Source organism: Xiphophorus hellerii, chromosome 1 (genome assembly GCF_003331165.1).
Source record: "Xiphophorus hellerii strain 12219 chromosome 1, Xiphophorus_hellerii-4.1, whole genome shotgun sequence".
Lineage (NCBI taxonomy): Eukaryota > Metazoa > Chordata > Actinopteri > Cyprinodontiformes > Poeciliidae > Xiphophorus > Xiphophorus hellerii.
In genome coordinates this window covers 7,225,146-7,247,304 of record NC_045672.1, presented here as the reverse complement: position 1 = coordinate 7,247,304, position 22,159 = coordinate 7,225,146, and the positions used below count along the sequence as shown (strand labels likewise).

General features: G+C 39.0%; 1 protein-coding gene and 2 long non-coding RNA genes across 3 annotated transcripts in view; 1 reads left to right on the top strand and 2 right to left on the bottom strand.

Moving 5' to 3' along the window:
* The window catches only part of mapk13 (mitogen-activated protein kinase 13), a 36,345-nt gene extending 28,268 nt beyond the window's left edge, over positions 1-8,077 (bottom strand). The window contains exons 1-6 of the mRNA XM_032570006.1: positions 7,871-8,077; positions 5,419-5,548; positions 5,223-5,281; positions 2,383-2,488; positions 2,222-2,251; positions 182-229 (exon numbers count right to left, since the gene is read on the bottom strand). Coding sequence (XP_032425897.1) covers positions 182-229; positions 2,222-2,251; positions 2,383-2,488; positions 5,223-5,281; positions 5,419-5,548; positions 7,871-7,983 — 486 coding nt within the window. The 5' untranslated portion in view covers positions 7,984-8,077. The remainder of the gene's footprint in view (positions 1-181; positions 230-2,221; positions 2,252-2,382; positions 2,489-5,222; positions 5,282-5,418; positions 5,549-7,870) is intronic.
* Positions 8,078-13,918: 5,841 nt separating this feature from the next.
* On the bottom strand, positions 13,919-14,488 carry LOC116719266 (uncharacterized). The gene is made up of 2 exons (XR_004339152.1): positions 14,398-14,488; positions 13,919-14,237 (listed from the first exon to the last, which is right to left on the bottom strand). It is a non-coding gene; the product is annotated as an uncharacterized LOC116719266 (long non-coding RNA).
* A 312-nt stretch (positions 14,489-14,800) lies between these two features.
* LOC116719409 (uncharacterized) lies at positions 14,801-17,114 on the top strand. The gene is made up of 3 exons (XR_004339175.1): positions 14,801-15,998; positions 16,134-16,226; positions 16,734-17,114. It is a non-coding gene; the product is annotated as an uncharacterized LOC116719409 (long non-coding RNA).
* The last annotated feature ends 5,045 nt before the right edge of the window (positions 17,115-22,159 follow it).

Sequence of the window (22,159 nt, the reverse complement as noted above, 5' to 3'; positions counted from 1 at the left end):
GGGTCTGAATACAAACACAACCCAGTTTACAGATTCTTATTTGCAAAAATGTTCTAGACAATATGTCCCTCTCCTTCCACTTGTGCTACTTTGTGTTGGTCTGTAACATTAAATCCTAAATCTAAAGGACTTCAGGATTTGAATGAATACTTTTGAAAAAGTCAAATTATAAATCTTGTACCTTCAGTTCGCAGTCTTGGTTAACAGCCAGGTTTCCAGGCTTAAGATCCTGCAAAATGAAATCAGATGAGTGATGGCTAAGCGGGTCACACAGTAATTAACAAGAAATTACAGTGACTGGACTCCCTCACTCAGCAAAAGGAGCTTTAACGTCGCAGTTCCCGTGGGGATAACGAGGCTCAGCTGTTTGTTTCAACGCGTCATATAACGATTGTTTTTCTCCTTTAACACAAGCCTCATCGAGCGATTCAACCGCAAGCCAAAACACGCAATACTACGAAGCATTTTGATACTGCGACATAATGTGTTGGTGACACCCGAACAGGTTTGGGTCTTAGCAGAGGAATAGCAGGGTCGCACTTCAAACACAGAGAAACCAAACAAATCCCCACACCACCAACCAGACACGATCTGTTAGGTGCATGAACACAGCTTACTACAGAATTTTTAAAAAACTACGTAGAGATGGAAGAGATGAAGGATCACAGCTGTTCTCATGTTGCACACAAACTGCTCATTTCGGCCCACTGCAAGAACTTTTTGCATGCGTACCGGGTCCAGTATGTTCCCGTCTTTCAATTTCTGCAGGCAAATTCTATTCATATTCAGTTTCTAGAGTTGCGCTGCTCAAGGCATGCTGAAGTAGCTCTGCTACTTTAGTTCTGATTTATTGTTTTTGTGGACTTTTGTTAATCATTTCTTTTGGTTGAGACATTGAATGTTTGGAAAATTATTCCCTCTGGTTTTGAAAGCCGTGCAGCTGGAACAATTTTTGCTCATACTTTTTTTTTTTTTTTTTTACTTTTGGATATCTTTTATGATCCATAAACATGGCAACAAGCTGTTCAATTTTTCTATTATTTATTATATTTACAACCTGGAATAGATGGGCATTCCCAACACTCTAATAACAATAGATCTACGTTCCCAAATCCCAGAGGAGTTGAAACGAACAGATCAGGACCAACGAGCAGAGAATAAGGACGGCTCTTCCATCCGTCATATTGGGCAAGGATCACATTCTCAACTCTTTTGTCTTCAGTCAGAGGCTTCTTTAGATTTGGTGCAAGACTGACTGCTACTGGAAATCCTCCCTGCTCAGAGACTGCAGATCTACAGGGACTTTTATGAACAACCATAACTCAGGTTTGCATAGAAAGGTCAGAAAAGGGAAAATATCCAGTGAACAGCAGCTGTATAGATAAATATATCTTGTTGATATCAGAGGAGAATGGGAATACTGGCTCAAGATAACAAAAAGGCAACAGTAGAACTTTACACTTTACCAGGACTGCCAGTAATTTTAGGGGATGCTGGTTTTGGGTTTGTTTAAAATGCTAAAAGATAATTCTGTCAGCAACAAAAAAAACCCACAAACACTTTCAATTTATGTCAAACGTTGTGGAAATCGAGATATGACGAAAGAAGAGAACACACTTCTCTAAAACACAGACAGTAATGAAACTGGGAAATCTGAAGGCAAGCTCTGTAACTGTGAAATCACTCTACAAACCAGCAGGATGTCTTTCGGTTGGGAAGCATTTTAAAAACAACATGTGGCATAAATATGCCACATGAAATGTGGTTTGAGTGGCTTCAGAAGCAGAATTAATGACTTTACATCTGCCTCTTGAAACCCAGATATTTTTCTACAGACGAATTAATTAATAGACTCTTATTCCGATAATCAGCCTCCATTAGGGACAGTCTTGTGGTTTCTCCCTGATGCCTTCTTAAACATCCCTCTGTGATCCTCAGAGCCATGAGCGCTTTGCGTGCCCTTCAGTGCTTTTAGATGGAGAAGATAATGAAGTGACTGAAGCAGTAAAGAACAACATAAGGCTAACCTACAGACCCTGGGTGTGGCCTAACAACTCTAGACATGCAGTCGAACATCAGAGGGATTCGACTCATCTTACCAGTTGGGGCAGATTTTTTTGCTGACTCGTTATTTATTATTTATTAAAATAAAAAACGGCAAAGTGTAGGCAGAGTTTACATTTCTTTGTAATACTCAATGAAAGTTGTGTCAGCTGCTTACCCTGTGGATGATTCCTGCCTTGTGAATGTACTGCAGGAGGAGAAGCAGAACCAAAGTTACATTTCTTTATTTGTGTATCTAAACTTCAAGCTGCTTTTATGTGTTTTTTGTTTTTTAAATAAGTAAAAATCACATCCTTAACATTTTGGGAAAAGCCTCACCCTCAGTCCACAGAGCATCTGGTAAACGAGGAACTGGACTTTGTCTTCAGAGAGCTGACCCCTCACCTTTGACAGGTCAGTGTACATGTAAGGCATCACCAGGTAGCTGGGGAAAAGATGTGGAGATGTAAAAGGGGAAGGGTGTAGAGAGGTGGGAAGGTGTGAATGCTCTGCTAAGTTCCCCACCCTGCTAAAGCTGCAGCGCTATGCTTTAGCTTAGAGGAGGCTTGTGTACGTTGAAGTGGGTCTGAATGAGATTCAACCTCCATTGGAAGATACTCCTGAAAAACTCCTTAAAGAAGTGTTAGCATGCTTTTCTATTCAGTCCCATTTATAAGGCTTGAACTTCGTCATTAATATCTGCCTTTGTGTAATTAAACTGTGAATACAGCTGTATAGTAAAGGTGTCTGTTTATGAGTCAATGCTTTGTAAAGACAACTTTTGCTGCAGTTACAGTTGCTTTGCACATCTGAAGTGTTTGCCAATTCCTATCTGCAAAAAGGTTCAAGATCTCTAAAATTGGACAGAGAACATCTGTGGCAACAAGTTTTGCTTTATTTTCTAAGTTGGATTTAGGTCTAAACTTTGACTGGGCTTAAACCACTCCATTGTAGCTGCGGCTGTATGATTAGGATTGTTGTTGAACTACAAGGTGAACCGCCACCTCGCCATTAAGCCCTTTGTGGCTGTTAGTGGGTTTTCTTCCCAGGCTAGCCTTGATTTAGCTCCATCGGTTCTACAATTAAGTCTCAGCAGCTTTCCAGTCTTATTGTTAGTGCCTTGCATTAACAATACGTTCTGTTTTTGTCTTATCTGGCCATTCTGCCACTTTTCCATAAAGGTCATATTCTTGAATTGCACAACAAATAGTTGGCTATTAGTCATAATACCGTAGTAGCCTTTGACAGATCCTTCCACCTGAGCTGTGGATCTCTACAGTTCTTCCAAAGTTACCATGGTCCACCTCGGTTTTCAAATGCCTCGTTTCCACTGAGTGGTATAGCGCATGTCAGTGTGGTACACCAATTAGTCTGTTTCCATTGTAAAAGCGGGACATACAACCGCAGCATTCCTGGACCCCCTTCAGTCGTAGGTCCATAGAACAAAGATACAGTTAAGGCGGAGCTACGGCCATCAGACAACACCGTTCAGTGATGGGAGATAGAAAGACATCACTTTTTGAGACAAGCCAGGCGTCATGTGTTTGTCAACACACTAGTAAGCCATGTTGGGCGTTTGGGTTTAACCCCATCTGCCTACTGAGAGTCCAATTGGCAGTGGAAACATTCTCCCTAATACCATAAAACAGCGCACCGACCCACGCAGTACCGCTCAGTGGAGACGAAGCAAAACAAACATCTGAGGACTTCAGAACAGCTAGATTTATATTGGGAATAAATTGCACTCAAGTAGAGTTTAGATCAAGCTTTAAAAAAATCCAACCTAACCGGGCCTGAGCCCACAGGCATTGTGTCTGAGCCCAACTCGATCCAATTAACTTTAATTATAGGCTCGACGTGATACTTTAATTAAGATTTTACTGTTTTCATAAGCAGTGTAGCTTCTCCCTTTGTTAGCTTTTGTTTAGCGTCTCCCAGCTCCATCTTGTCGCTTGTTGTAACCATGAGGTGAGTCAAGGTCAAACCGTCGGGGACGTGTGATTGATAAGCGTGCAGTAGGGTGGACCTGTGTGTGCATGCAGTGTGCTGTGCTTGTTACAGTCTGATTAACTTCTGCACCCTACTTACTTTCTTTATTTTCTTAACAGATTAAACTATGTACTCCTCTATTTACACTATAATAAGCAGATTACCACGACTTTATATTGTGTATTCTCGTCTGGTTTTCTCTGTGCTGAATGTATTGCAGGCTTAAGAAACTCGCCACAGAAGTCCACGCCCGACCCAACCATCAGCCAAATAATTCTGGCCCGTTCAGTTCAGACAAGGCCATAAATCTAAACTTTACAAAAAGGTTTATTACTTAATTGATCTCTGAATATTTTTGGTCGCTCTAGGCTATTTTTATTTGTACGGGGCGCTGAATCAAAATGCAGAAGTTAAAATTAACCCTTTTTTATTTGTCTCGTTCCTTTATTGTGTGCCTCTAAGGGAATTATTTTAGCGATAGTTAAATTTACGATGAAGGAATCATTTTAAGAACACACTTCCATCCACATGAACATGCCTTCCCTGGAAAGCAAAACCCAGAGTACATTTTACAAGCTACTCCAGCTTGCAACATATTTCAACTACTACAGAAATATGTTGCAGCAGGTCAATGAAAGTAATTTGGTATAGTCCTGTCTAGGCCTGTCACAGCAAGCAATAAATAAATTAATCGCATAATAAATTTAAGCAAGCTCAGTAATTTCCTTTTGCGTGCTTTATCGTTTTCTTCTTTTCCCTCTTTTTACCAAAAACTGTAAGATAAAAGTCTTCAGCCTGGTGCTTTGGGCTCAACTGGCCCTTTTTTAGAAGGACAATTTTGTTTGCAGAGACTTCAAACTTAATTTCATTTGTTGTTTCTGTTGTTTTGTTTATGTATTTTGGATATTTAACACATCCTCCAGTTCCAGTGTTAAATGTTCATTTTGAACTTTAAAGTTTATTGATCTTTGAGAATGCGTTCTTGCATTATTATGGCATTACCATTATATTACTTGAAAATGCTCTCCAGACAACAAAACAGCAGTTTATGGCAATAATTTCTGGGACAAAGAGAAAACCTGCTGCCTGCTTCTCATAACCGACAACAGCTGCCTGTTCCCAGAGCCTCAGGTGTGTCCCAAGCTCCTCATATGTTGCAAGTCGATGTCAGTGCGGTAAAAAGTACTCACAAGTCCTGGAAATCATCCAAGCTGCAGGCAGGTGTAAACACATTCTGGAGTCCTATCACCTGCATGGAATGAGAGCTGGATGAAGCAAGTGATTTATTTACTGGAAGACTTTCATTTTGAGAAACTACACACACACGCACACCCCCACACCCACACACAAACACGTTTGTAGTCTGTTGTAATATCATCTCCTCACATTCTCGTGCTTCATGTGTTTGAGCAGCCGGAGCTCCCTGTACGCCCTCTTGGCAAAGATCTCCGACTGAAAGGGCCTGTGGAGCTTCTTTATGGCCACTTTCTCTTTACTCTTGTCGTTTATTGCCGAGCTGTGGGAGGAAGGAGACGAAACATCAGCAACAACGCATCATTAGCTCGGTGCTAAGCCCGCGCGGGTTTCACTACGAAGGCGTCCGTGGGAAGCCAGAGCAGGGGGGGAAATGAAAGGATGAGTAGCCTTGAGGTTTTGCCCTTCGACAGGATTAGCATCTAGGTACAAAGAATGACTGGTGGTCTGCTGGTTTTTTTTCTTGAGGCTCAGCGTGGAAATGTTTGGCAACTTTTGATGTGCACACGCTTGCAGTGATCTGCAGAGCACCAATATGTGGGAGGAGAGGCTTGTTAGACTATTTGGAGCCGCATGCACTAACACACACCACACAAATCGCTTGTGCTGTTTTCAGCCCTGACGCACCGGTTCAAAAAACCACAAACAGGATTTTACAGTCGCTTACAGTACGTGCGCCGCAGCTAATGCATGTCACCGTACGTCTGCAGGAAGTACAGTACCTTAAACTGCTCATTTAATGAAGTGTACCATCTCTACGATCTCTCTGCTTTACTGTTTCCATAGTGAGAGTTTAGACAAGATGTGCTGTTTGGGGAAATTAGAGGTAATGGTGGCAGAGTTCATGACATGTTGTTTGTATTCAAATTCAGCCCTTTTTAACTTCCACTTTGTTCTGTTTAGCAGCCTGATGAATTGTTTTTTCACCTGTAAAGCTCCTCTGTGTACACAGCAGCTAAAGGATCACAACGTAAATATAAACCATTTGGCTGTAATTTGACACACAGCTGACTAGAACTGCATTATATGTGTTTTTCTGAGGAAGCCAATTGGAAAAAAGACATCACTTCAAACACATTTTGATTTTTGTTCTGAAAGAAAGTCAACATATTTTTTGAAGTGGATCTAATTTAGATAAACTACTGATTAATTATGACTGGAATGTGGTTTCATTTTAGTCTTATGATGATTATTTTAACAATGACAACTGAGTAAATCTTGTGTTTGTTTTACGTTTTCATCTCTGATTTGCCTTGTTTCTTAAATGTGCTATGCAAATAAACTTGCCTTGGCTTTTTATTTTTAATATTTCTGATGCATGGGGTTCTGTAGGGCACAATGAGACACATTTCTCATGCATTCACTTATATTACCTAAATATCATGACGCCAACTGGAAAACTGTTAGTTCCATGACAGTTTTCAACATTTAAATATTTATGGCTGACACCAAATACTATTAACTTGTAATACCTGTGTTACGTTATAATTTATTTATTTTGAATTTTATTTTATTTATTTATTTCGAACATGATAGCAGTATAAAATAACAGACATGAACAAGCAATGCAAAAGACACATTTTTTTTTTGTACCACAATAATCTTAACGTGCTCGGAAAGGAGTAGGAAGAAGTAAGAAACTTATGAACTCCATAAACTCATACCATGTTTTCAGATGGACCCTCATTATTAAAAAAACAAACAAACAAAAAACATAGGTTAATTAATAATGGTATTAATAATAACGGTTCAATTGGCAAAAAAATTATACTATTTTGCACAATAAAAAGCTTTAAAGCTGCTACTAAACTTAGCAGTCAGTTTGCTCAGGTCAAATAGAAATAGCTGATAACATTAATATAACTGTAATAACCTGTATGTTACGCCATTTTAACAGCAGTAGGAATAACTGTTGCTCTTTTGCATAAAAAAGCTACTATGTTTTGGATTTTTGTTTCAAGTTACATTACACAGGATAATAAACATTACAAACAGCAATATCTTTACTCATGGTTGTTGTACTGACTCCTGCCTGTATATAATATAATCCATTATATTGTCAAATCTTTCAAACCTTTTAGGATATAAATGCAAAGTAATAGAGTACATTAGCATCAAAATCAATAGTGTGCATGAGGAATGCTGCATGAATCCAGTGCAGTCACCATATTTGCCTCAACGTTTTTTCTCATCTGCATGACTTAATGGTTTCATAATGTAGCAACATAAGATACCTGCACATTAATGCAATCCATCTTTAATCCATATATTATCCGCACTGTGCATTAAAACACATTTTGACCTGAAAGGCAAGTGTTTATGTGTCAGAAAGTGATTTTTATTTTTCTTTCTTTTTGATAGGAAGTGGTAGAAGCTTCCATCTTCCTACGTAAGTGTTTTGGCTGTGTCGTCAGGGCAGACAGACATCAGTGTTGTACAGGATATCACGCCAGGCCCACCACACGCTGCTTGCAGCTGCTGTAGGCATCGCCAGAAACTGAACATTGTGTATACACCGAGTTCACAGCTCCACACACACACACACACGCACACACACACACTCACGCCCCCACAAGCCACTCACCACACTGCACCGTACGCCCCAGTTCCTATCTGCTTCAGCCGCGTGTATTTCTCCGGGACTTCCCACACCGTGCTGTTGATTTCCTCACGGGAGAAATGTCCCCGAGCCTCCATGATGAGAACGAGCAGGCGAAGCTAAGGAAAACTTCTGCTCCCTCCTCCTGTTTCGCCTGTCACTCGCTCAGGGGAGGAAAACGAAAACACCAACAAGTTAGAGGTGTTATCGCCTTGTTCCGGTTGTGGTGTTTCAAAATAAAACAGCCAAATTGTAGCTGTAAAAACGGACTGGTTTTGTTAACCCAGAATATCGTCCAGATGCCAGAATTACCTGTTGACTAGCCCTCAATCGTAACATCCGCTTTAGGAATTTAACTGAAGTTTTTTGGTCTTTCTAGATAAAATCTGGACTCTGTTAGCCAAAATCATCTTGAAGTCGACGTTTCCAAGTTGGAAGAATCAAATAGAACAGACACATAAAGACCGAATTCCAGCTTGGACAATCTAAGCTGACCCCAAGTTCAGACTCAGTTTTCCTGTTGGCTGTTGCACATGAACTCAATCCACTCTTATTTGTCAGAAAGTCCAGAAAACTCAGGTGGATGCCTCAACAATCGGCTGGGATCTACGACTATCTAATAAACAAACCACAGTTTGTGAGACTGAATGATTGTCATCAATCAATCAATCAAATTTTATTTGTATAGCACATTTCAGCAGCAAGGCATTTCAAAGTGCTTTACATCATTACAAACACAGAAACACAATGCAACACAGAATCAATAATCAAAACACGACATTAAGTCAGGTTAAATTTGTAATTGATTACATTTCAAATACAATTCTAAACAGGTGGGTTTTCAGTTGAGATTTAAAAGAAGTCAGTGTTTCAGCTGTTTAACAGTTTTCTGGAAGTTTGTTCCAAATTTGTGGTGCATAGATGCTGAAAGCTGCGTCTCCTCGTTTGGTTCTGGTTCTGGGGATGCAGAGCAGAACCAGAAGACCTGAGAGGTCTGGAAGGTTGATACAACAACAGCAGATCTTTAATGTATTGTGGTGCTAAGCCGTTCAGTGATTTATAAACTAACAACAGTATTTTAAAATCTATTCTTTGAGCTACAGGGAGCCATTGGAGGGACTTTAAAACTGGTGTTATGTGATCTGTCTTCCTGGTTTTAGTGAGAACGCCAGCAGCAGCATTCTGGATCAGCTGCAGCTGTTTGATTGATTTGTTGGACAGACCTGTGAAGACGCTGTTGCAGTAATCAATATGACTGAAGATGAACGCATGGATGAGTTTCTCTAGATCTGGCTGAGACATTAGTCCTTTAATCCTGGAAATGTTCTTCAGGTGACAGAAGGCCGACTTTGTGACTGTCTTTATGTGGCTCTGGAGGTTCAGGTCAGAGTCCATCACTACTCCCAGGTTTCGGGCTGATCGCTTGTGTGTCTAATCAGGTCAGGTGGTCAGCAGTACATTAGTACCAAAGGGTACTGTACTCTCACCATTTTCTTTTTTCCTCTTTACATCCGAGTCTTCCAGCGTAAGTCACTCCTGATGACGTCCTCAGATGACTCTGCAGTCGTCAGGCGGATGGACAAGCCATACTGGACAGCCATTTTGGATTTTCTGTTTGAGGATGGTCAGAAACCCCATACTGTACAAATCGTCATTTCAACTCAGATGATAATTACGGTAACTTATTTTTTCAGACTTTGCACTGAGATCCACAACGTCAGACCACAAGAAAGCAAAAACTTGGTCTGCAGTCTGTGCAGTTAGCCAGCTCCAGAGCCAACAAAGAGCCAGGGGGATTCTGGAGTGTCTTTTTATCACTTTATTTGTTTAAAATAACTTACAATATAATTAGTTTAAAACTAGCGATTTATAGACAGACAGACAGACAGACAGACAGACAGACAGATAGATAGATAGATAGATAGATAGATAGATAATTTATTACAGACTCAAAGTCCAAATTCCATAAAAAAGAAAACAAATACAATAAAAGAATAAAAAAAATAAAAATAAAACAGGCTCCTTACCATTCAGGAGACAATCATACCAAAGTCTCCAAAGTACAGATGAGTATTTTACTGCACTATATTTAGCTTTAGTCAAAAGTAGGATAATTCTATTATTAGATTCATTTAAACGACAAATAGACTTATGCATAAGCTTTCTTAAAACAGCCATGAAAGTGCTGATGCGAGCAAATACAAACAGTTCACTGTCACTGGCCCATCTGGGCTTTTTTTAACAAAAGTCTTAATGCATCATTATAAGCCACCTTCAATCTAAGAAGATTTATCTGTGCACATCATTGTCTTTTTCCAAATGTCTACTTTTAAATGTTCAGCTGATTCAACACACTGAATCAAAGGAACAGTTTGTTACCAGACAAAAAGCAACAAGCAGAGAAAACTATTCACCTACTTATCTATCTAAGATAAATACCTTCGAACAGCTTCGTTCTTTTTCCTAAATTAGTGAATCCTAATTTTGTGAAACACAGCCCTCTGGAAATAGGAGTAAACCCAATCTCCTGTAAAAACTGACACTTTAAACATTTACAAAGTAATGCCTTTATTTTATTTATTTACATACATTTTTATTTTCACCAGACTATTATCAAAATAGGATAAAAAATAATAATAATAATAATTATACAACAAAAATAAAATGTCCCTCTTCAAAATTAAACAAAACTTTCATTTGAAAGGAAGGTCACTCAACTTCCTGTTGGATTTTAACATCGACTTCATGAATGGAACCGTGTGTTAAGATATTCTTTTTTAAACTGAACTCTTACTGTTTATAGGCAGCATAGCTGAATATCTAACAGGCATTTATTCTTGAATATGTCAGAAAAGATCAAACTAAACTAAACGCCTCAAATCACACGATCTCCTGTGAGATACAATTTGCCGCTTTGCCTGCTGAGACATGTCAACATGACTCGCTTTTCTCCCACCCACACGGAGTAGGTGTTACTTGTCATGAATAATTACTGTACATTGGCAGAAACGTATGAATCACGGCAGCCTAGTGAGGGACGGTAACACAAACAAGAACGGGCGAAGCATGAAGATCTTTGACTTTTTAGTCTCACACTGAACGTTCACTGTCAAATCCAGGAGCTTCAAATTGTAAACACTTTGTTATTCTGCTACGATGAAAAGTCTGAAATGAATTACGGTTATTAACTCCCATGCATGAATTATTACATTTACATTATAGTTATGACAACTTGAATAACGTGGGCCTGACCTTTGTGAAATGTGTCTGAAAACCTCAGGGGCCTCCTGATCAGACACTTTACCATTTCTACTGGCTCCTTTCAACGCAGAGGTGCAACAGTTTTACTCAAAGTTCACTCTAGAATCGATGACTGCAGCTCCTCACCCTTTCTGTAAGGCATCTGATCGCAGGCTCCCTAGAAAAGAATGCAAGTTTTTTTTTATTTTTTATGTTCAAACCAAAGAATTACTCTGAGTTGTGTCACACACTTTGGTTTTTGATATTGTGTATTCTTCTACTTTTGCATTCTTTTCAGTGTTAGTTTACAGTCATTGTTCTTCCCTTGTGTTTGGTTTATTATAAAAAGCATTCCCTCTGCCACCTCTATGTTTCATTATTTGGATTAGTATACTCAAGGTAATGTAGTTTTTCTTCCCCTACGCATTGCATTTTGCATGTGGGTCAAAAACCTTGTCTTGGTGTACTACACCAAATCATATGATACTTTATGGTTGTAACTCACAGGCAGGTGCAGAGGGGGGGATGGAGGGGGTTTGAGCCCCTGCTCCCTTGATGCTCCTAGTGCCCCTTTTTGAGTTTTTTTTTGTCTGTGTGTCAGGAAGCTTGTTTGTGCCCTTCAACAGTAATATTTAACTAAATATAATAATTTAGCAAAAGAAACTAGTCTGGCTGCCCTCGTCTGGTAATGACTCTCTGTTTCTCCTCCTCCATGTTGTTCAGACATCGGCCCCATGGTGAGGAGGAGGAGGGGGGCCGATCTGCGCCCTCTAACTATCAAATTATGGGCAAGAATATTTTTTTCCTAACATACACTTGTTTGTGAATAAAAACGCAGGTCTGATGTTGAAGTTACAAAAACGGTTTGTTTATTTTTCTTAATTGTTCTTGCAATAGCAGGAAAAGCCTCATAAGTGTCAGTTTAATTTATCGCTCCAAATTGTCATTGGTGTGTGTGTGTGTGTGTGTGTGTGTGTATAATTGCTTGTCCTGTCTGTCTCTGTGTTGCCCTGCGATGGACTGGCGACCTGTCCAGGGTGACCCCACCTCTAACCCAAGGTAGCCTTGAGACCCTTCTAGTGATAAGTGTATGATGATAATGGATGGGTGGATCATGACTAAAACTTATAAAAGAGTTATAACAAAGTGCAAAGTGTTGGGGAAAAAAACTGCTTTATCTCCTCTGACATCAAGTGGCCCACATAGTAACGATACTAAAACATTTCTTTCTTTTAACGTCTTTGAATTTTGGTAAAACCCTGAATTGAAAATTCATTATTTTCATCATTAAGCAATTATCACAATTGCTTGGTTGAAAAAATAAATAAATAAAAAAGCTGACATTTCTGGCCACTAACTTCAAATTTGGATTTTCAATTTGAAAAATCGTGTTTTTCTTCCTTCATAACATTCAGGAGCAGCACTTGTGACAGCATTGACCTGCTTCATTTTGGCAGGGCTTACGTTTTATATATATATATTTATGTGTCATCATTTTTTACAAATTGAATGTGGTGTAAATGTATTAACTTCCACACTAAGCTGCATTAATGAACCTATTACCAAAAGTCACATTTTAATACTAAACCAATTCTATAACTTAAAAATATCCAGACTGCAGTTTTCATCAATAATAAAGTAGAGTGTCCCACACCAATGGGAATGTTTTGACTTATCTAACAAAGTTCATGTCATATAACTGTGGTTATATAATAAAGATTGTAACCTTCATTCCAACTCTTGGGATGAAGCTTCATTTCCATCCCCAGAACATTAACAGAACTAACATAAGGACTAAAACTCTTTCTACAAACAGGGTTTCTTTTAATAAATACAGAAGTTTCTAAAACATCACAAGCATAATGCTACATCTGAATATGTGTTTGGTTGTCAGACAGACAGGCTTTTAGTGCAGATGCCAGTTTTAGTGCTAATATATTATTCATATGGAATATTATGTTTTGCTCTGCCATGCAGACAAAGTTGCTCATTCTGCTGGTGCCACATACATTGCTTTTACTGCTTGGATTTGACCTACTTTACTTTTGGAGGGTAAGACAATGTCATGAGCAGCATCATTGTTCACTGGGATTCTGAAGCAGGACCAGGAACTCTGTTGTAGGCACACTATTCCTTCTTTAACCCTTAGTCCTTCTGGTAGCTGTGACCAGGCCCGTGCAGAGACCACTGAAAGGGCAGGTGCTCAAAAAAAAAAAAAGGGCACATCTAACCGCATTCTAGGAAAGACTATTAACAAAACCACACAGCTTTCAGAGCTTAATAAAAATGATAAATTACAAAATTGTGAGACATACAATATAAGCTAAGGAAAAACTCTATATGGAGCATAACACTATGCATATATTAGATATTTTATTAGTAATTTCTTTCTGCAGGTCTATTTTGTTATAGGAAAGTATTGCAATATTCAAACCCGCAATTTAGCAAAATATGTAAATCAGAGCTGATGGTTTAGCTCCGATTTACATATTTTGTCTTTACAGAATTACACTATTAAAAATATAAATATTGTCTTTTGCAGCTTGTGATTGAAGGTTACCTGTTTCCAAAACTGCCTCCAGGGATTTTTTCTGAAAAGTGTTCCACTTTACCATAGCACACATATGGGACTCTGATCCACTGTGCTCTTTAATTTTCTGTAATGCTTTGTTCCATCTGTTTAATCCTATTGTCTTCCATGATTTGCGGAACATGTGCTTTTCTTCATTCAAAAAAACACGACAGCTAAAACAAAACATGGAATTTAAACTGGGAGAATACTCCAGCCATGGGTTACTCTTATACCATTTATTCTGAAAAGACCTTCCTTCTTCATTTTTAGGAAATGACAGCTCTGGTTGGCATGGTCCTTGGTTTACACAATTTTGGATAAATGCTTCATCATATTTTATGTTGAACTGCAAGACATGTGCTGGGTCATTTGGGTGTGGAAGGTCCATTAAAAATATGAATGGCTTCTCTCTGACTTGTTGCTCTGCATTTTCATCCATAGTGTTTATTTCTGACTGTTGTCCCTCTCCTTGCCTGTCTTCCTGTGTTGTTGACTGCATTTTTGTCTCCTCCTCTGATCTATCACTTTCCTTCTGTCCATCTGGGAGCAAGAAACAAACTAATCATTATTCTACACCTAAATTTAGTACATCTTAGCATAAGAAAAACACAACAGATGCCCTGTAATATTAAATATATTGTTCACTACCAAAAGTTACATGTTGATAATGTAAAGAACATTTTTTTTTTTTTGTTCGTACCTGCAGTACTCGTTCTGACCCAGTCGGTCAACAATCCACTACCTTTTGCTGCATCTATCAATTCTTTTCTTTTTTGTTTCTGCCGTCTTTCTTTACGCGGCATCTTTGAACTGAAAAAAGCAAAACATAATGAATTATGATAAGAACACTGTATTAACCACACTACCAATTATTTACCTTTGTGTTTAAACCAATATGTTTTTCAGTCCTTAGCACAACATAATATTAATTTCAGAGAAAAGGAGGCCTCTGCTGTGGAGCTCAATATGTTTCACAATTATTCTATTAAAAATATAATAATAACCTCAATTAAATAAAATACAATTGTGATCAATACATTTTGAATTGAAACAATTTTTAAACAAAAGTTTTGCTTAAAAATTTTTTTTAAAAATTAAAATCAGAGATTTATGTCTCAAAGTGAGAAAAATTATTTGTGAACAAACTTATTTGCTCATGTCATAAATCTTTTCTTGCTATTGTAAGTTTTTGTTTGTGATTCAAAGTTTTGCTTGCTTCTCACATGACGTCGTGGGCAGGGCCGAAAATTGCAACAAAAGAATTCTGATGTGTGCAAATAAAAGTTTGTTTTGCAAAGAACTTTTTAAGTTAACAAGACAAAATTTAGTTATTTAATTAAAAAAATTAAAATAAAACTTTTTGTTTAAAAAAAATAAATCATTATAATTCAAGCAGTTTTGTAAATTCTATTCCCCTTCAAGATACATTAACCTAATGCCAGAATAAATGCAATTAATATACATTATGCAGCAAAGGAAATTAGATAATCGGACATATATTCATTATAGAGAGATGATCGGTTTTGGATCGTTGATGTGGCCCCATCAGCAATAATGAAGAATGACCGCTATCATTAGCGATACAGGGAAGAAGCTTTTTAGTTATCTTGCTTTGCTACCAAACTCGTTAGCTAACAGCTAGCTAATAGGACAACAACAACAGCCTAATGTCTGTATGATAAAATACTGAATCGATAGATAAGAACAGTTTTTCCTTACTTTTCCTTCCTTCCTCCTCCACGTTGAGCTCCGCAGTAAGCTACTGCGCAGTCTCACTGACTGAGCGGGAGGCAGCTGCGTCATGCGTCACGGACAAAAGGTCAAAGGTAACAAGGTGACCCGAAGGGCTTATTATGTTGTTTTTCTTTAAATAAAAACAACAACAACAAAAAATAATAATTTTAGTACATATCAGAGGAGGGCTTGGGAAATTAACTTAAAAAAAAAAAAAAAAAAAAAAAAATTGGACCAAAAGGGCACTTTAGGGCAAGGAGCAAAAAGGGCAGGTGCTCAAGCACCCCCAGCCCCCCCCTCTGCACGTGCCTGGCTGTGACTGTGACAGAGGTTCAAACAGGACTCCTTGCTGACCTGCAAGTGGACCAGTTCGTGTACTGCACTTCACCATCTTCACCTGGCCAGCTGGGATGATGAAGTTCTGTCGCTTGTCGAGCAAAAACCTGGGTTCAGAATTTTCCAAAGAACTTTACAAATACACCCCTCGCTTCTTTGAGATTTTCAAGAGCAAGGGGGGAAGTGTTGCCCAGAAACTTCAGACGTATCTGCAACAAGTCAGAACCCGAGGTGAGTTTCTCAGATACAAAGTCATTATTTTATTATCATGTTGGGAACAAAATACACAACCCCACTGTGTATGCAGAGCTGTTAATTGATTATTCTTTACCACAGGAGTAATGTGTGTTTGATATGATTTTTCAGAGTTCAGATATTACTGCGAAGCGAATGGCAGTGCTCCGTGGCCTTCCTGTAATCCTTGGAGATGAGAACACAGACTTCTTCAAGACATGCTTTGTAAGTCATCTTTATTACATTTTTATACTTCCACACCGCGGTATGTCCCACTTAATTCTGCTCCTTATGTGACTTTGATAGCTTTAGTTTTAATTACTGTTCTTTCACTCAGCCTGAATCAGTGCTACTGTACTTCTTACATGATGCACTGATGAAATATCCCCAATCAGAACACTTTTAGTGGTTCTCTGCTGTCTTTCGAAAGGTTTCAGTTCTCTAGCGTCACACCATGTGAAACCCGAATGTCATCAAGAACAAAAAAGTACAATGAATTACACTTAGCTGATGAAGTGCAACATGTAAAAATTTTATGAACTTTCCCTTCCAACATCATCAACACTTATTTATCACTGACACTCTTGGGAAATGCGCTCGCTGTACTGTCATAGAAGGCTGATGATGAGTGGACTGCCATAGGTGGGACAGCTGTAAACTGTAGGAGAAGCAGCCGTGATGAAGAAGTGTTACGTTGATATGTAATTGTGGTGTTGCTTCTATTGTTGTTAGGACTGCGAAGAGCCAGACGTCTCTCACCCCCATTGGGATCCTGACCATCATTCCTGAGGACAGGCAGGCCTCCCCTGACTCACTGCACCTTGAGTCTTCAGGTACTGCCATCATTTTGGAAGGAAGTCTTGTCATGAATGACCTTGGAAATCTTCCACATGCCATGTGCTTGCTCTTTGGACTTATTTATGCTCTGAATTTGGAGTACCCTCAACAACTGAAGTACACCTTTGACTTCATCCAAAGGGTGCTTCTCTCACTTGGACATAAATCCCTAAAACCAAAAATACAATCACTCAAAAATCTTCTGATGCAATGAGTGAATGTGATGTGACATTATGGATCAACGTTGATACCTTTCCCCTTATTGGAAAAGTGATTTTTATTGATGGAGGAAGCAAAAATGTCAAGAAAAGGCTATGTAGCAATGATTTCAAGCCTAGACAAAATAAACAAAAAACTTTCGGCTAAAAATGCACGCTATGAGATCAAATTGGATCAGGCATCTCAATTGTCAAATTATCTGTCAAGATTTAATAAAGAACTTGGAAGTAGACGTTGATTCATTCAAAAATCGACTGAAAAATATTGAAAGAACAGACAAAGTGTCCTCTTTGACAAAAGAAAATGATGAATTGAAAGCTGAAGTTCAAAAGCTTGAGATGAAGATGGCAGAATTAATGGAAGATTCAAAAGCGTCCAAACACAAAGAAGAAACCTACATTGAAAAGATTTTGCACTTGGAAGACAAACATCACACAATTATTGCTCAGCTAGATCAACTTGAACGCACAGCAGAGGAAATATATGAAGTGAATGTCTCTCTGAGAGATTCAAATAGGGACCTGAAATTGCAGATTGAGACAAAAGTAGTTCATTCTAAGAGCTGGGGAAAAAGATGCTTAGACGGCCTCTGGTTTATAGTTAAACAAGGCCTTCTTGGTATTCTTCGACCTTTATTCGGAAGGTTTTACTCAAAGTTCACTCTAGAATCGATGACTGCAGCTCCTCACCCTTTCTGTAAGGCTGATCGCAGGCTCCCTAGAAAAGAATGCAAGTTTTTTGTTTTTTTGCTATTTTTTGCTAAATTGCCACACTAAACCCATGTGAAAACATAAGCTTCATATTAAATGACCACACTAATTAAAATGTCTAACAGTGTTTGGGTTAAATCCGTTATTTACTGGCCAAAACAGCCAGTAGCTCTAAATGGCAGCTCAGCCCTCTGTTTTAACTGAGTGTTGATTAGAACTACAGTGATGCGCATTTGTAGTCCTAACCAACAGCCAATCCCCTCCTGTGTTCCATTGCTATGGTTATCAATCCTGTGCTAACTGTCGTGTGTGTGAGACAGAGTGGTGGAGAAAGAATTCTATCTTTGTGAGACACCCAGTCAGTTTATATGGAAAAAGCAGCCCGAACAACTCCTTGCCGTTCAGGAACCGAGAGACGTATTGGAAAACTGTTTGAAGCGTATGAGAGGGCTATTTATCGTCTTCCATAGTACCGCGATTCATATTTGTAGCTCACTCACAGTAATTGCAGTAATGAGACAAAAATGGTGTATGCAGAGCTCAGAAATTTTTCAGAAATACATGGAAGTAAATCTGGGAGAGCGTCAGTTACCCTGGCGCATGATTTCGCTCTGAAGCACCTTGACAGAAAACCGTAAGCCCTAGGGAAATTTCGAAAACATTTTACCGGAGCAGGCATGCGTATCAATGTCATGACCGAGTTTGATACCAATCGGGCGATATTTGTGGGTGTGACGGCGATTTCAAAATTGTTTGGGGGTCTAAAATCTGCTTAAATTCTCACTCTAATGGAGCGGCAGTTGGTGTCAGTTATGCTCTGCGTTTCGGCAGTTGGAAATTTGGCTCATTTTTCGCTTTTTACGTCGCCATCGTAAGTCCGATTCCCAACAAAAGTAACAGCTCCAATGCCGCACGTTTTGATACCACGCAAGTCAGTACTGCTCTCCTTATGCATTACTATGGGCAGGCCCCAATAAAATTATGAAATGTATCATTTCAAAGGAGAAACATATGCAAAACTTAACCTGCAGAACATAATATGAAAGTAAATTAAGAGTCAATTTCAGCTGATTTTGGATCCAGATAGATCGAGTGACACTGAAAAGAACCGGATGAAACAACTACAAAGTGACAACCAATACCTTATTTTCTGACGTAAGATCAAAATGGTCCCAAACTACGAAAGCTTTTGTTTGCCTTGAGGCTCCATAGTTAACGCTGTACCATAAAAGATCAAGAATTATTTTGGCAAATGCTTCCCGTTGACAGATTCGCTTCCATATATACACAGTTTGGCGCACCAGTGTCATTTCGAAACAGTTCCTGTATCGGTCACGTGACTTGCTGAAAACAATACGCGCACCAACGCGGGTTTTGGTCTATGAGCTTGACACATGCGCCGACGCATCGGTGTTGCCGGACCCATCACTAGTAAGAACTGCTTCTAGTTTGATGGTTTACTTTTCTCCCAGGACTGCTGTTTGTGCATAAGCTGGCGGCGTTTTTCTTCAACCAGGCTGGAATTTGGTTGACTGGAACAGTTGGGAGCAATGTGACCATCCTGTCCACACTTGAAGCAGAACCAGGGCTTTGGCCTACTACTGGTCTGGCCAGGTTTTGGTTTCTGTTTTTTCAGCTGATTTTCTGGTTTAGCAGAATTGGAGACTCTGCAGCTTCAGCATTTGCTTCCTCAAGTCTTCAATAGCACCTGAGTCTGATAGATGGCCACATGAACATGCACTGGTAGTGTGAGCTTGTACATTGACACGATGCTTGACTGATGGAATATGTTTTTTCATTAACATCTCTTTTGCCAACTGTCTGTCTTCTTCTGTTCTAAGTGTTAATAAAAGCTCTGAGAAGGGAGGTGGTTGGTCTTTTTTCTTTTCTACTTGCAGTTTGTTTATCATGCCGTTATCCCAGCAACCTCTACAAAATTGTTTTAACAAATATTTGTCCATTTCAGTTGCTAGAATTCCACCACGTTTCACCACTGTGCTGAGAGCCAACTGGAGTCTGCAGATAAGATCGGCCGGAAGTCGTTCTGGCCGGGAAGCTTCATTGCTTCATGAGGCTTCATTTGGCCATCACCACACGAACTTTCTGCGTCTTCTCCAAGTTCATTCTGTGAAGTTTCAGTCATCCAAATGTGATCATCCAATCTTCCAAGCTTTTCCGATCTCCAAACGTTCCAAGCAGGTCCAAAAAATGATTTTTTGACTTAAATGTCACGGCTTTCAATGTTCCAAAAAAGGCAAGGTTTTTTTTTGTTTGTTTTTTTTTTTTTTACCAGGGTTTGTATGTAATAAACAGCAAAAATGAAAATTTTAGCATTTTATTTAAGCTCTGCATTTTACATATTTTATAATTTGTTTAGTAAAATACACACTTATTTTGTCTAAATTTAAATGACCATTTTAGGCAATGAATTAAAGTTTTCCAAAGGTTGTCAGGCTACAAGCACAATAAACTGTTACAGATCCAGATAGTCACTTCACATTTGGAAAACTAGATTCATTATACTATAGAAATGAAGAATTCATCCCAGGTCTTATATTGTTCTAATTTAAAACTTCTTTAATTAATCTAACTGTGCATTGAGCTAATTTTCCATCTGTGATATCTGGATTACATATATATATATATATATTTGTAGAATGTAGATCTGAAGGTAAACTAGGTCTAATTGCTGGCACAGACGATGAGGTATAGCAGTCTCATGCTACCATATACAGAGGACATCAGAAGCTACAATGGTTATTGTTACTCCTGTTTTTTTTCCTATGTACCTGCATAACGTTATTATAAAACACTGTAGACACGCCTATGTAAAGTGTATTTCATAGACTCTTATTTAACAAATGTGTTCGTCTCTCTTCCTTCTGAATTTATAACGCTGATAATTATCCCTGTCGCGTCTAAAAGTGCATTGATAAAACGCATAGTGAAGGAATCAGTTCATTATTGCTCAATAATTAGCGGCGTTGTGGGAGAAAGTAAGAAAATAAGTTTATTTACGTGACGTGGCAGAAGCCATTCAAACTGACTAACAGCGCTGAGATGTTTGGACCTATTTAGAGCTGCGTGGCTCGGTACCGCGTTCAGTGGGTGTCTCGACTCTCTCCCTCGCTATGGCGCTGGTTCTTCGGACCATCAACCTACGTCGTGGCACTGCGCATGCTCAGAGCGATACCAGAACACGTACGCAACAGACAACAGACAGCTATCGTGACGCACTAAGAAATCGGTTGTCATTGTGACATATAGTCATAGTGACGCCCCAGCGTAGGTTCTGTCTCAGTTCATTTGAAAGGATTTCTTTACAGGTCGTTTTGGAAAATCTCATCTGACATGTTGAACAATCGTGTTGGTAAAGCTTTTCAACAGCAACCGTCTGAGAATTTGACAGGACTTAAAAGAAGGTCTTACGCAGGAACACGCAGGAAAATGAGCAGTCGAAAGAAACTAAAAATCAGGAAAATATGGAGAGAACGGTGAGTGAAAATCCACAAAAATCCCAACTGCTTAATCTTCTACGCACACGAGCAGAATTGGACGGTAAAATGTCAATATGAACAGAGCAAACGCATTCGACGACTGAAGACACAGGACCAGGAAAGGGAAATTCTCAGACGTACTTGCCAGAATTCATGGAACAAGCTAACATGTCAAGAAACGGGTATATAGCAATGATTTCAAGCCTAGACAAAATAAACAAAAAATCTTTCGGCTAAAAATGCACGCTATGAGATCAAATTGGATCAGGCAGGCATCTCAATTGTCAAATGATTTGTCAGATTTAATAAATAACTTGGAAGTAGATGTTGATTCATTGAAAATTCGACTGGAAAATTTTGAAAGGAAAGACCCAGAGTCGTCTTTGAGACAAGAAAACGATGAATTGAGGGCTGATATTCAAAAGCTTGAGATGAAGATGGCAAAATTAATGGAAGATTCCAAAGCGTCCAAACACAAAGAAGAAACCTACATCGAGAAGATTTTGCACTTGGAAGATAAACATCACACAATTATCGCTCAGCTAGATCAACGTGAACGCACAGCAGAGGAAATATATGAGCTGAATGTCTCTCTGACAGATTCAAATAGGGCCCTGAAATTTCAGATTGAGACAAAAGTAGTTAATTCTAAGAGCTGGGGAAAAAGATGCTTAGACAGCCTCTGGTTCATAGTTAAACAAGCGCTCCTTGGTATTCTTCGACCTATATTCGGAAGGATTTATGACGCTGCAAAAAGCTACTTCTGAGTATCAGAAATCACGCGCATCATGCTAAACCGATCCTCCACATAAAACCATCCTCCAATGTTTGTTTATCACGTCAGAGTTTTAACAAGAAAGAAAAACACAGAGTACAACCGGTAAAACAGTTGTGT